The following is a 15,462-nucleotide window of genomic DNA, read 5'->3' as shown; positions in this document are numbered from 1 at the left end:
CTACTACTCCGAGCATTATGCAGCATGCTAGCAAAGGTTAAAGCATAATAGCGTTTAAGTCCAGTTGAGGCTTGAGCTGCCTACTTTGGAGACCTAGGGTTATAAAATAGTCAGTTTTAGGGAATGTTCATGGTGTTCCTTAAAAACAATTTAAAACAGCATTTAACTATGTATTTTATTTTTATGGCGTTTTAATATTGATTCAGTGCAGAGGATCTATTTGGTTTGGATTTTCATTGTATATCACTTATACTTTAATAAGTCCTGGAGTATTTGTCTGGCCCAAAACATCGATGTTAATGTGCACAAAGATGGTGATGTATATGTTTTATACTCTTTATTATAATCTTTTGCAATAAGATGTGAATGCTGTCCAAGAGTGCTCTCAGTTTCTGAGCAATAATTGCTTTTTGACCCATATTGGGTGCAAGTTGTGTCTAGAATATTGGGGTATGGGGTTGCTTCAACTGAGTGTTTTTAAAAGAAGCATTTGAATTGGATTCACTGGGCTCAGCGATATCCAGGGCCACCTCTCCCGACATCCACCTTCCTGTCTCTTACCCACTGCTGTAACTGCCACAGCCGAGGCACATATGTTTTACCTCCTTCCTCAACTCTAGGCTGTGATCAGGCGAGAGGGAGCAGCAGGGGAAACACCCGCAGTGCCATGAGCAGGACTGAGTCAGCTCGGGGCCCATCAGGTTTTTCCCAGTGTTGTTCCGGCCCAGTCTGTTACCCACTGTGGGACCCCTGCAGTTATAGCTCCAGTTGCGCACCAATAAAGGTTAATTTGCAAATGACCCTTGACATGTGGCATAACTGGTGACTTAAAAGTATATTTATGTGCAAGGTTCATAATGATTTAACATAGGGTTATTAAAACTTTTAGAAAAACAACCCCATTTCATTTCATTGCACATTATGTATGTATATTAGAACAATTACTGGATCAAAATCAATCACTTCTCTTAGCTGGATATATCATCAATCCATACAGTAAGCAATTCTCAGAACTAGGCTGCCTGGCTCAGGTTAGTATACTGCTGGGAGAACAATTTCTGCTGCGTAACTGGTGATCCATTTAAATAACAGCACCACTGTCATTATTCCAATCCAGGGAGCACAGACACAGGTAAATTGCTTTGATGCTACAGAAATAAGTGCCTTGACTTTGGCTGAACTCTAAAAATGGATGTATTTTTCTCACTGCTTTATAGTTTACTTTAATAAATAAATTCAGGTTTAACCTTGGAGAGACAAACAGGAATATCCACCTCCAACCCTTCCACCTCCAGTTTTTAATATTCAGTCAAAATCTTTGCATTTGTTGTCAAACCAGTTTCTGAAACATAGCAGACAGCAGTGTACAGTACATAGCACATTATATTGGATTTGGTGTCATTGTACCAGAGATGGTTGTTTTTTTTTTTAGCTTGAGTTTGAGCCGGACCCACATACCACTGCATCTAACGTAATCCTCTAGATACAACAAGGAATAGCTAAAAGGTGAGGTGATAAATAAATCAGTCTTTAAATGAGAGGACATTAAAAAGTAATGTGACCGAGCAGAAAAGACTGGTGCTGGAAGGCTGGTGCTGGAAGTTTCCCCTTTTAATAATCATTTCCCTTTTAATGATCATGCCCAAACAAACAAAGCTTACAATGGTGGGCCAGATATGTCTGCCCTATTTCGCAATACTGTTTATTTCTTCAATCAATGTGAGCTCTAATGAGCAGGGCCTCCTCTATAGCTTGGTGTTTGTATTTATATGTATAGCCAGACAAGTTACAACTCCCGGTAAAGCATGGGTTACATGGAACACTTTCCTCCGAGGTGGGCCCTTGTGTGACTGTTGGAGGAAGGTGACCCACACTGAATTCACATACAGAATTGATATCTCAAATAACTTCGGTGTGAGTAGTTGATGGATGACATACCATTGCTTGGTTGGTGCTGTGCATGTCGACCATGCCAAAAAAGGTCAAACATTTTTATCCCCTGAATGGTACACTTTCAGCTGCAGTGTTCACAACACCCTAGAGGACCAGTCCCCAGTGTCAGGTGATGTTCATAGTAGAGTATTACTCCAGATTTTTCTATTTCTAAGCCTGACCCTTGAGTCACTATAGTAGGTGATTCTGCATGGTAGTAACCCGTATTCTTCTTCTCATTGGAGCCTGTGGCTACTTTACTAACTACCTTGATCATTTCACTTCTAGAGTGAGTAATTATAAAACTTTATAACACTCATTTACGTTACTTAAACCTACCTCCATCTCAGGCCCTTTAGCTCACCTGATGCCCCTTGGCCAAGGGAAATACTTTAACCCAGGAATTGGAAACTACTACCCCTCCCAACTACAAATCAGGACCAACTTTTAGCTGTCCAAAATACAGGTTAGCATGCCCCCTATTGTCTTTTGCTAAATGTGTGTCAGTTTTGTTAAAACTTCTCTGATTGTTAGGAAAATGTTATTAAACACAAAATATTAAACTGCTGGTAACCTCTGTGCATTACTTAGTAAGATATTTCATAAACGAGGAGCTGCTGAGGAGCTACTATGTCAGATGCTTCCTAGATAAATGCAAAGATGAAATCTTTTATCCGCTGACTCGGATTCCAGAGTCATGGAATCATCCATGTGTTCAGCAATCCATTTTGTAAAGAGAAGCAATATATACAAATGATTTCATAGCAATTGATTGATTTTTTTTAGGTTAAACCGCAGTGCAATGTTTAAATCAATACCTCCCTTAAGTACCATTCGTTTCTTTATGTGAATAACCTCAAACCAATAACCATTTACCCCTCTATTATGTTATTATGTTTTATGTTAACTGGTATGTGAGGAACATTAACTACTTGAGAACCAAAGCTTTAAAGTATAATAACGTAGTAAAGTAGGCTCCATGGGTTTGAACACTTATCATAAGAAACTTTTTGATAGGTATTAAGGAAGAACAATCAGAATTGGTCTTGTACAAGATGTTACAGCATTTTAGACATTTATTTATTATATGTGATAGTATTTGTATAAATTTTATAGGATGAACATTATACATAACATACAATAATATTAGATGTAGAGGTTCTGAAACATGGCTGATTTTTAAGAGATTCAACATTTTAATTTACGTTCTTGACTGCTAAATAAATTAATTTCTGGGGCATCAACCATATATAATTATTGCTCTCTATGCAGGTATATGATCTGCTATCTGGAAACCCCTTATCTAGAAAGCGCCAAGTTACAGGAAGACTATCTCCCATTAACTACATTTATCCAAATGATTCCCTTTTTCTCTGTAATAATAAAACAGCACCTTAAACTTGATCCCAACTCAGATATAATTAATCCTAATTGGGTTTATTTAATGTTTACATTATTTTACAGTAGATTTAAGGCACAGAGATCCAAATTATGGACAGATACCTTATCCAGAAGAGTACTGTGGATTATATGTCATATTCCTGTACAAATATTCAGATTCTCAAAAATTACTTAGCAAAACTCAAGGCTATAGCAGCTATTACAGCTCATATGTGAATAGAGAATCGTACTTCGGCATACTGTAAATGATAATGCTATGAGTTCCCTACTGCATATCAAGTAATAGTACTAATGCCATTCCCCAGTTAGCACTATCTCTTCGCAACATGTGGTAAACCCCACTGACATAGGCTGCCCATGACCTATGGCTGTCTCCTCTACCAGTAGCATTAATAATTTGTCAACGAATGAGCTTCATTAAACAATTGTCTCTAGTTCTCAAAGTGTTAAAGCAGATTCCTTTTTTTTCCCATGATACTGTAAATGCCTTATGGCTGTCTAGTGAAACAGAGGATAAAAAGATATGGCAGGAATAAGATGTGAATTATTTTAGGAGAAGCCATAATAAGAAATATATCAGTGTGCTCTGTGTTACAAATTCCACTGGGAGCTGCATACAGCAGTATTTGCTCAAATAGGGCAGCGCATGCTGAAACCTACAGCTGTTTCTACTGATATTTCAGGTTGTTTAACCACATCCAGTAATTTCCTTTTACCTCTTCAGCCACAACTTTCCATTCGTTCCTCCACTTGTTCTTTCATTTCAACGACTTATAATTGTATGGCTTTCTCTCTCCCATTTGGTGAAGACATAAATAAGGACTATTGTGTCTCATTTAATGTATCCATCTTTATTCCCGAAACCCAGAGACTCGTCTGGAATGAATACGATTTTGTAGGAATGCCTTTGTTCTTTATCACAGGCACAGAAAGTTATGACAAGAATGCGAACACACTGCTCCACCAAGCCTAATTTAGAAATCATACCAAAAACATGAACATGAACTGCTGGAACCAACCACACATATTTGCAATTTGACAGAATACTACTATTTGCCCTAATAGTTAGTTAAATTGGGTTTAAAAAAGACAAATTCCATCAAGTTCAACCCCTCCAAATGAGCATCCATACACACACCCCTCCCTGCTTTTAATTAAATTCTATATACCCATACCTATACTAACTATAGAGCTTAGTATCACAATAGCCTTTGATATTATGTCTGTCCAAAAAATTATCCAAGCCATTCTTAAAGGCATTAACTGAATCAGCCATCACAACATCACCCGGCAGTGCATTCCACAACCTCACTGTCCTGACTGTGAAGAACCCCCTACGTTGCTTCAAATGAAAGTTCTTTTCGTCTAAAGGGGTGGCCTCTGGTACAGTGATCCACTTTATGGGTAAAAAGGTCCCCTACTATTTGTCTATAATGTCCTCTAATGTACTTGTAAAGTGTAATCATGTTCCCTCGCAAGCGCCTTTTTTCCAGAGAAAACAACCCCAACCTTGACAGTCTACCCTCATAATTTGAGTCTTCCGTCCCTCAAACCAATTTAGTTGCATGTCTCTGCACTCTCTCCAGCTCATTTATATCCCTCTTAAGGACTGGAGTCCAAAACTGCACTGCATACTCCAGATGAGGCCTTACCAGGGACCTATAAAGAGGCATAATTATGTTTTCATCCCTTGAGTTAATGCCCTTTTTTATGCAAGACAGAACTTTATTTGCTTTAGTAGCCACAGAATGACACTGCCCAGAATGAGACAACGTGTTATCTACAAAGACCCCTAGATCCTTCTCATTTAAGGAAACTCCCAACACACTGCCATTTAGTGTATAACTTGCATTTATATTATTTTTGCCAAAGTGCATAACCTTGCATTTATCAACATTGAACCTCATTTTCCAGTTTGATGCCCAGTTTTCAGTTTAGACAAATCACTCTGAATGACAATCAGTAATGAAATACTGATGTTTCAAATATTAATCAATTATGGGTTTTCAAATCTATGGGCATTGTGTACGACTGTATTATTATAAGGGCACAACAATGTGATGCCTAAACCCTTTCAGGGGTTATGTAATAAAAAGCACTGCGTTTGCACAGGAGCAGTAACCCATTGCAGCCAGTCACATCTTATTATTTGGTATGAGTTACTGCTCCTGTGCATAATTAAGGGTTTTTATTACATCAAGGGGTAATTCTGTTGCACCCCATTTTGAGCTCCCTAGATTTCCAATGGCAATTCAAACGTCGGTAGCACACCCGAGGGTGGATTTGAGATGTGTGAAAATAATGTAACTTCCTGCCAGTGTATCCCGGGCACCCTGAAGCTATGGGCAACTCCCTGCAACTCCCAGCAATGTGTAGCAGCCCCTTTAAGCACCTTACCTTACCCTCAGGTGAATACTGGGTCTCTCCTGGTGCACAGATCATTCAGTTTATAGCAGTCCAGGGGTTGCTTTAAATCAAGAACTTATTTATTGAACAGGCAGGAATCTTGGACAGCATTTGGACAATAGTATCTTCCAGTACATTCACAGCAACAGTCGAAAACCTTCACTCTTTAGGATATTGGCAGGAGATCCCTCTCAGGGGTGGTGCAACCTGTCTTTTTCCCCAGCGCTAGGGATCCCACGGGGTATCTAGCTCCTTGGCATTGTCCCTGCTCCTGAGCACACCCACTCGTGTTCCTGTTTGGTGGCTTGATCACCACAAAGGTGCTAACCCCAAATCCTGTCCTTGTTGGAGCCAGAAAGCTGCTCACTAAATTACTCTGCCACTATCTTTTGCTCCTAGTGAAACTATTACATAAAATTCTGCTGTTAAATAAACTGTCTCTGCTATTGAGCCTGACAACATTCAAACCCACTCCTGTATCCACCTCCCCTTGAGGACGTGTGCTTTCTGATGGGCAAACCTTGAACTACAATGGACCCAGGAAAAGGGAAATAGCATCCTGGGTGAATAAAAGGACCGCTTAGGTGTCCAATACAAGGGGAAACCATACATAAACGTCAGGGTCTCTACATGTAATCTTCTGATAAAGACATATTTCCAATGAGATCACTTTTCTCTTTTGTTGATGGACTAGATATACCAGAATACTTTAATATATTAAGGGGCACATTTACTAAGCTCGAGTGAAGGACTCAAATGAAAAAAACTTCGAATTTCGAAGTATTTTTTGGGTACTTTGACCATCGAATAGCCTACTACGACCTTGACTTCGATTCGAACGATTCGAACTAAAAAACGTTAGACTAATCGACCATTTAATAGTCAAAGTACTGTCTCTTTAAAAAATACTACATACTACATACTTCGGCAGTTCAAACCTACCGAGGTTCAATGTTAGCCTATGGGGACCTTCCCCAGCACTTTTCTAAGTTTTTTATGATCGAATAAAAATCGTTCGATTGATCGATTAAAATCCTTCGATTCAAAGGATTTTAACATTCCATCGAACAATTTTTATTTGATCGTTCGATCTAAGTATTTGCGCTAATATTATTATTAACCCTTGAAATTCGACCCTTGATAAATCTGCCCCTAACTGTAGTCCAGAAACATGAGGTTGTTTAATTGTACTGTTTGTTTGTATTGTACTGTTTGTATTGTTGCTCAATAAAACTTTTCAACAGTAATCCAGGAATGGCAATGCCACTTGAAATGCAAAAAGTATCCTTTACTAGAACTTAACAAACAGCAATATGCCCTTCTTTCTACTTACAGTGCAATTGCTGCAATCTCATACAGCCATAATAACACACTCATCTCTATGTGCATTCTCTTTAAGATGTCTGTGTCGGTGGTCAGCTTCTTTATAGAACTAGGGGTATCAGAATTCCAAAAAGATTCCAGAATGCTTGTCATCTTCTAACATAATGTACATCAGTAGAACTGTTTGTTACATTGACTAGAATGTTTTTCCCCACTGAGACTAGGCTTGCAAATAGACAATTGTTTTGGCAGGTTGAGAAGGTTTGCCAGTTCTTACATACTGTATAAGTCCCTTTGTCATTCTACTTGGGAAAACTCTTGTGTGGTCCCTTTGAACCAAGCAGCATAGCCTATTTTAGCCCGTAATAGTGTTACACTGGTTCTGCTTCCATTAAGAATAAATTATATCTTAGTTTGGATCATGTACAAGGCACTGTTTTATTATTACAGAGCAAAGGAAAATCATTTTTAAAAATGTGGATTATTTGGATAAAATGGAGTCTATGAGAGATGGTCGTCCCATAATTTGGAGCTTTCTGGATAACAGGTTTCTGGAAAATATCCCATGTCTGACTATTCATATAGTAAATGAAGAGTTCTATTTATTGGCTACACTGTTTTGTTATTCTGCATTAACATCTGCCAAGGCATATAAAAGAAAGAAACGGAATCATTTCCAGCTCAGTGTTTTTACTTTGCAAAATCTCCATGTAAGCTCATCCTCACGTCTACTTGTGTGACCGTTGAAGACATGGGGCTGAAGTTCCAAGTGGGCCAATGGCCAGCTCACTACACTTAGGTAACAGCATGATCTGCCAGAATACCTTGTATAACAAATTAGTTTTGGAAACACAGTCAAGTCAACAAACCATTCTCATAAATAAGAGAAGCAATGAACAGCTGGGGACAACCTAAAAAAATTGCATGCTTCTAATTGGAATATAGAAGGCACTAGTGCTTGTTTGCCTTCAACCTGAAATTAAATTGCCTTTCCATGTTATTCTACCTTGAGGACTATCTTAGGAATTTCTGGGCCCTTTACCAAAAGTTATTTAGGCAAGGATAAGCATATATCATTTTGGGATATGATCAACAGCAGAAATACAAGTTCAGTACAAAAACAAATCTAGAAACCTCTTTCTAAATGAATGTAGGTGCCAAGGGTATAACCACAGTTGCTGATAGAAAAGAGATTTCACCATAACTATCAGCACAGGAAAGGGTTAAGGGTAGTAACTGAAGTAATAGCTACTGAGGGATTTTGTCTGCCATCATGTCGATCATGTTTAAAAATTTTAGAAGGTTGAACTTGATTTCCTTTTTCAGCTCAATTAACTATGTAAATACATAAAACATTGATTAGGATTCAGGCTTTGTGCCCTACTGGCCCCACATGACATTTTATTCCAACGGAATGCTTTCAGCAATATTGTTTGCATGTACCCTGTGAGTATAATAGTTACCATTTACTTAGGTGAATTAGTGGTGGGTGAATTTGTCCCGTTTCGCTTAAGAATGAGAGAATTTCCAGCGAAATTCACGAAACATCTGAATGGGCATCAGAATTATTTTGATGCGCGTCAATTTCGGCGCCTATGACAATTTTTATACGCATGCCTATTTTGTCCAAATGCATTAAAGTCAATGGGCTTTGAATAATTTTGACTCAAATTTTTATGTGCACTACTATTATGATGCGAAGCCAAATTATTGTGAAACTGCAGATTTTTCATCAGCGGCGGCGAAACGAGGAAACTCGCCGCAAATTTGCGCCTGCCGAATTTATTCGCCCATCACTAATGATTATACTACTAATGTTTCATTGGCCACATTGGTTAACAATTCACTATTCAGAACAGTTCAGAAGTCTGTCAACATTTGCAGTGGTATTCTGGGAGTTTAGTCTAACCCTTTCACTGCCAGAAGAATTTCACACTTTGTTTACATTTACTAACATAATGTTTCAAAATCTGCTGGAGTATTATGTACAAACCATCCTAAATATGAACTGCCACAAGTCTATTAAGCAGTTTTATGTGCATAGATTTATCTGAATGTATTGTTTTTTATTACCTGTCTTTCTATTCAGGCCCTGTCCTAATAATATTCCAGTCTCTTATTTAAACCAATGCCTGGTTGCTAGGGTAATTTCTAAATTTGCAAACTGGAGAGCTGCTGAATAAAAAGCTAAATAACACAAAAACCGCAAATAACAAAGACTGCAAACCAATAGCAAATTTTCTTAGAGTATCCCTTTCTACATCATACTAAAAGTTAACTTAAAGGTGAACAACCCTTTAAACTTACTACTACTCAAAAATGTCCTTTTTTCTAAACTTAGGCAAAAAAATACTCTTCTGTTCCCCAATGTAAATTTCAAGCTTCAATAAAGTGGCAAGAAAATTATCCAATAATTCTTACGTCAAACATTTTGTTGTTAAAGAAAATATTCTCCATTCTCCAAATAATCACCATGAAAGTTTTGCTTCCCAATATCACACTGCATTTTACTGACATTTTACCGTTAGAAAAGAGAAGTATAATTGCTTAACAATTATTAAAGAAAACTAAGAATAGACAGCATTCATTATGATCTAGGTACTGTTTGTGAGTATTTTCTTTTGGTATCCTTAAATGACCAGCAGTGATGGTCAATAACTTTAGATGAGGCCAGAAATCCTGCACATGATAAGCTGTAAAGAGTGTCTGTTATCTGCTAGGGTATTGTGACCTTGCTCTTCAAAGGCTTGTGTTGGATAATTACCCTTGGGAAGAGTAACCATGGTGTTGAGTTTTCTTTGGGACATTTAACCCTCTCTGTTTATCTCTGGATTGACTGTTTGATTGGAGGACTATTTATGTAGTAATAGTTAGATTACCCATTCCATCCTCTAAAATAACATTAAATGCAGTGAGTCAGAGTGAACGCTTAAAGGCTTTATGGTTTTAGAATTGCTCATGTGTGTCTATGCACTAATACAGAGCTGTATCCCTGTGCATTAATAGATTTTGAAAGCTCCCCAAATGTAGTTAGCATGCATAAAACAAACACACTAAGTAGGTAAAGTAATTAAAGGTGCACTATATCTTTATATGCAATGTATGTATAGGCTTTAGCAAGCCAGCAATGGCTACAATATATTGGCCAGCAAAGTGCTGATTGGTTGCTATGCTGTAAAAGGACACAGAAAGGGTTAATCATGGGGGGGTTTGTTAAGCACCACCCTCATACCCTAGGCCAGCTTCTAGAATAATATATAGGTGCAAGCACTTTATAAAAAGCACAAATGAAGAAAAGCTAAAACACGCACTAAAAATATGAAAACTTCTATGAATTTGAGATTTTTAGACAATTATTAGCGAAAAAAATACCAAACACCTCTAAAAGTCTGAATGCCTAAAAAAGGTCCAATAGGAGCAACACAGCCCCATTGACTTCTATAGTCAAATTTTTGGTGGTTTTTACACTTAACCAATCTCGAATTTTTAAAGTTTTAGAGATATATAAAAAAAAACAAGAATTTTTAGAGAAAAACTGATTTGTGTAAAAAAAATTAATTTAGTAAATAGGCCCCATAATGTTACATTTGCTACTTTGCTTCTAAATCAGTTTAGGAACAACGGGAGGTACCAGTAACAGACAGCACAGTGCAGTCTAAAGAAAATAACTAGGTCACCTGTGAAAGAGCATAACATGATCCAAAATACAGGCACTCAAAGAGCCGTCTTACAGACTTGTAAAATCCAATAAAAATGTACTCAGATAGCCTTACATGTTTCGTACTGAAGGCTGTATTCATATGTACCTCTGATTGCCTGCTCTACACCAATATGGTTTGATCAGCTCCCCCAGCTGAAGGCTCAGTGCAATGCACCTGGGCCTCTTCTATTACTTGGTGAGTTACATGAATTTGTTTTGGGACTTTTCTCAACCCCTCAATATAAGCAATGAGTCTTCTTCTGGGGCATATTCATAATCAACAATGTAGCAGCTATGCCCTCTATTTATTAGCTCTATGTATTAGCTTGAATAGCCTGGCTTTTGATGTAATTAAGAGGCATCATATGCAAAGGCAATACCCCCTGCTGCAACTTATTTGTCTCCCTTATAGCGTGTATAGCATGTATATGTATGTTAGTTGTATCAGAGTCTTGTGTTGTGTTGCACTATTATATATATTCTGAATTTCTCTTATAGGTGTTAATGTCACTATGAACAATGGCCCAGCTGTATTACAAGAAGGTGAATTACTCACCCTACAGAGATCGGATCCCTCTACAGATTGTAAGGGCAGAGGCAGAACTGTCACTGGAAGAAAAGGCCTACCTCATTGCTGTGGAGAAGGGGGATTATGCCAGTGTAAAACATGCCTTAGAGGAGGCCGAAATCTATTACAACATCAACATCAATTGCATGGATCCATTGGGCCGCAGCGCTCTTCTTATAGCCATAGAGAATGAGAACCTGGAGATTATGGAGCTGCTGCTAAGCCACAATATATATGTGGGGGATGCTCTCTTGTATGCAATAAGGAAGGAGGTGGTGGGAGCTGTAGAACTACTTCTCAGTCACAGGAAACCAAGTGGGGAGAAGCAGGTAGGTTTTGTCTCATTTAACAAAGATGACCTAAAAACATTCGTAGCTGATGTCAATTGCATGGAGGAGTGGATTTGGTGCTGTGAATTCCTTTCTAATAAAATGCAGAATCATAGTTTTGCTTTACAGCAAAGATTCTTGACATACACTTAGGTATCAGACCATGTGTTTGATACCTAGATACAATGTTATTAAATCCCATGTAGATAGATGATAGATAGATAGATGATTGATAGATGATAGATATAGATAGATAGATAGATAGATAGATAGATAGATAGATAGATAGATAGATAGATAGATAGATGATAGATAGATAGATAGATAGATAGATAGATAGATAGATAGATAGATAGATAGAGAAGTGTATTGCACCTAGGTACAAAATTCTCTGTTAATAAAAGGCTCTAAAATATATGAATTATATGAATAATAAGATATATATGAAGCCCCCAAAAATGAGTCTCAACCAATACCCATGAGGTATAGAAAGCATTGAATCAGAAACACCCAAAGCGCAATTCACCTGAGTAGGCTTCCTCAGGGGCACAAACTCTTTGATCTCAGTGTTGAATGAATATTTCAGTAGGCATTATCATAAAATATTTTCTGGGCGACATCTTCATTCCTTTAGTCATTGATTTTCTTTGTAATTAAAAAGCAAATTTCCTTATAGGATATAACTGTACCCCTGCTGGCTTTTCTCTACTGCTTTTCTCTGATAGCCTCACATTTCCTGTTGGTGTGCCAGTACAACGTTATTCCCTGCAACTGCCCCTTTTAGATCTTTCTGCATTGATTTATAAAAAAGGGAAAACAAGCACTGAAAAGGCTGGTTTAAAAGCAAGACAAAATAGTGTACGAGGTGGTAATTTTAGTAGCTATATTTACATATTTCTCATGCCAGAGTGTAAAGCTATGCTAATTAAATTTGGGAGATTACATTAAAAGTACTTTAATGAGTGTTCTCACATTCCATATTCAGAAGGTCCTAAGAGATTCTTTCTTTAGGGATGATTTAGAAAATAACTCACTAAATGATATCTACCCTCTTTAGCAGAAATATTGTAAGATACAATGTTTATTTTGGTTTATTGCTATTATTTTCATTTCTAGGGCATTTGGATTTTGAAGATCAGACTTTTCTAAACAAACTCTCTCATATTCAAACCCGAAAAAAATAGAGCTTATTGTATAATATTTATAGAGTAGCTCCAGTTGCTCCATCTCTTTAGAGACCTCATATAATTATGCACAACTGATGCAATCCAAAAAGGGCAAGTAAATGCTAGAATATATTGCCTAAAGCAGGGCTGTCCAGATGGCGACCCTTGTGTGGCCCTCCACATGAAAGTCTACCTGCTGTGTCTGTTTACCTTGTTTAAGATTTAATAGGTATTACTACAGAGATTAACTGGCCCCTGCATTGTTTAAACCTCAAATTCAGACTGTAATACACTGTATTGTTCACACTTGTAATCCCCCCTGCATTGTTCACACCTGTGACACCTCTATTGTTCACATCCTAAAGCCTTGCACTGTTCACACCTGAAACCCAGACTGAAACTGACCACATTGTTCATCTGTTCACACCTTATTCAGAATGCTAATGAGGCCCCAGCACTGTGTCACTGTATGAAGTACATATTAGAGTGGCCCTGATGAGTTTTCCTATCTCCTGCTCTGCCTGCCCTATGCTCCCTGTGTGTGCCATTCTCTGTCTGCCCCATGGTCCCTGTGTGTGCCATGCTCTGCCTGCCCTATGCTCCCTGTGTGTGCCATGCTTTGCCTGCCCTATGCTCCTTGTGTGTGTCATACTCTGTCTGCCCTATGTTCCCTGTGTGTGTCATGATCGGAATGTCCTATGCTCCCTGTGTGTGCCATACTCTGTCTGCCCTATGTTCCCTGTGTGTGCCATACTCATACATAAGCCTGGTATTTGTTCTGGGTTCTTGTTAGCATTTGAAAATTATTGTTAGGGGCCCCTAAGGTGTTTAATCGTGTGCTGGGGGTGCTGTGTTATCCACATGGGAGGATGAGGTATATAGATTTAAGGGTATGTCTTAATATGACAACTTTTTTCACATATGAGTGATATCCCTGCAGTGAGCACCAACCATTTGGTTTTGCTGGTGTGCTATTAATGTGGACATGGTTCTGTGGTAACATGGGTGAGGTTTAGAGTGGGTGTGTTCTAAAACAGGGAATGGCCAACACTGGCTTCATTATCGGCACTCCAACATGTAGACCAGAAAAATTGCGGCCCTCGGTAGCACAGAAGTTGGACAGCACTGGCTTAAAGGATAACCTTATCGTGCTATGGGTACTGTAGTAATATACCAGCTCAATGCAAAATTTATTGAAATCCACTAAACTTTTATTCAGCATCTGTTAGCTGCCAAGTGAGTGTTTTTTTTATCAACAAGTATTTATAAAATGATGTACTCATGGAGGGATTTACCTTTCCCATCACATTTTGAAACTATCCCTACATCCCTTGTGCAGCAGCATCATCCCTAATAACATTGTACTCTAAGCCGCAGCCTACGTGGACTTCACACAAATCTGAGCTTGGCTGTACAATAGATAGTGAATAAAGTACCCCCTCTTGTAAAATATAAGGATATTATTAGTTACCGAGGAGTTTCATGACACGAGGCCGAAGGCCGAGTGTTTTTATACAGGTCATGGAACTCCGAGGTAACTTCTAATATCCTCATATTTTACAACTGGGGGTACTTTATTTATTATAATACACAAATTTTAGTAAGTCATGTGACAGAAATGACATCACTACCCACCGTTTATAACTGATGACATCACTACTCACCGTTTATAAGGATATAATTTACAGGATATTCATGGCTTTTGTGTATTATACAGGTATACACATAAAATGTAAAGGGACCATTTTATTATTGACTGGTATATCTGCCTGCCTGCAGCTTAAGGTGATACAAGGTCTTAGTAGAAATGTTAATGTTTCTATAGGACAAACAGTCTTTCTTACCACAACATAAAACTGCCTTCAGGAAATGTGGTTTCCTTGAAAAACGTTGTAGTTTTATTGCAAAGGGACGACTTATTCTTCGAATTTGTGATTTCAATTAATAGCAATAACATAACTTTATCATCCTTCCCTTTGCGCTAGCTGCAATTATACATTTTTCTGTTGAGCTAATCACTAGCTTTGCATCTCTAGAAGCAGAGCTGCAGTTTGCACTGAATGAAGATGCCTTTGAATCAGTCGCTGCTTGGCATTTGGTGCCTTTTTGGTATGCCATGTTTCCCCGGAGGTTTTATTATACTTTACCAATGGGAGACAGGCTGTCAGATTTACACATTTCCTGTCAAAGGCATCTCCAATCTGAAGGATAAAATGCTATATCGGGAGAATGCTATACATTGCTGCAGCTGTTGGATTTGAAATGGAAATACACTCTAATGAAATATTCTTATTGCTAAAAACTAGTGATGGGTGAATTTGTCCAGTTTCACTTCGCAGGAAACTTTCCAGCGAAATTCGCAAAACTGCTAAAAATCGGAGAAATGCCACCGGCGTCTTGTTTTTGGACGCGGCGCACATTCACAGACAAAAATGCACCAGCGACAAAAAAAACAGGATTTTTTTTTGGACGCCAGCAAAGCCTTAAAGCACCAATACTTTTCAAAAGGGTCTAATGTAGGTGCCACTATGCTCAGCTCTACCTTATTCTCATTCTCCTCGCAATTCTACTCACTTGCACCAAGGGGCCGATGATTTGTGGTTTTTTAGGCTAAGTTAGTTCTTTACAGCTTGGGGC

The 15,462-nt window shown here is 38.2% G+C and overlaps 1 protein-coding gene across 1 annotated transcript in view; it reads left to right on the top strand.

Annotated features, from left to right (window-relative positions):
* LOC108700107 (short transient receptor potential channel 5) overlaps positions 1 to 15,462 on the top strand; it is a 129,563-nt gene that overhangs the window by 37,565 nt on the left and 76,536 nt on the right. Inside the window, exon 2 of the mRNA XM_018232979.2 lies at positions 11,261 to 11,659. Within this exon, the coding sequence (XP_018088468.1) occupies positions 11,282 to 11,659 (378 nt within the window). The 5' untranslated portion in view covers positions 11,261 to 11,281. The remainder of the gene's footprint in view (positions 1 to 11,260; positions 11,660 to 15,462) is intronic.

Source organism: Xenopus laevis, chromosome 8S (assembly GCF_017654675.1).
Source record: "Xenopus laevis strain J_2021 chromosome 8S, Xenopus_laevis_v10.1, whole genome shotgun sequence".
NCBI classification, from domain to species: domain Eukaryota; kingdom Metazoa; phylum Chordata; class Amphibia; order Anura; family Pipidae; genus Xenopus; species Xenopus laevis.
Note: the sequence above shows the minus strand (reverse complement) of the source record. Positions and strands in the feature narration are given on the sequence as shown.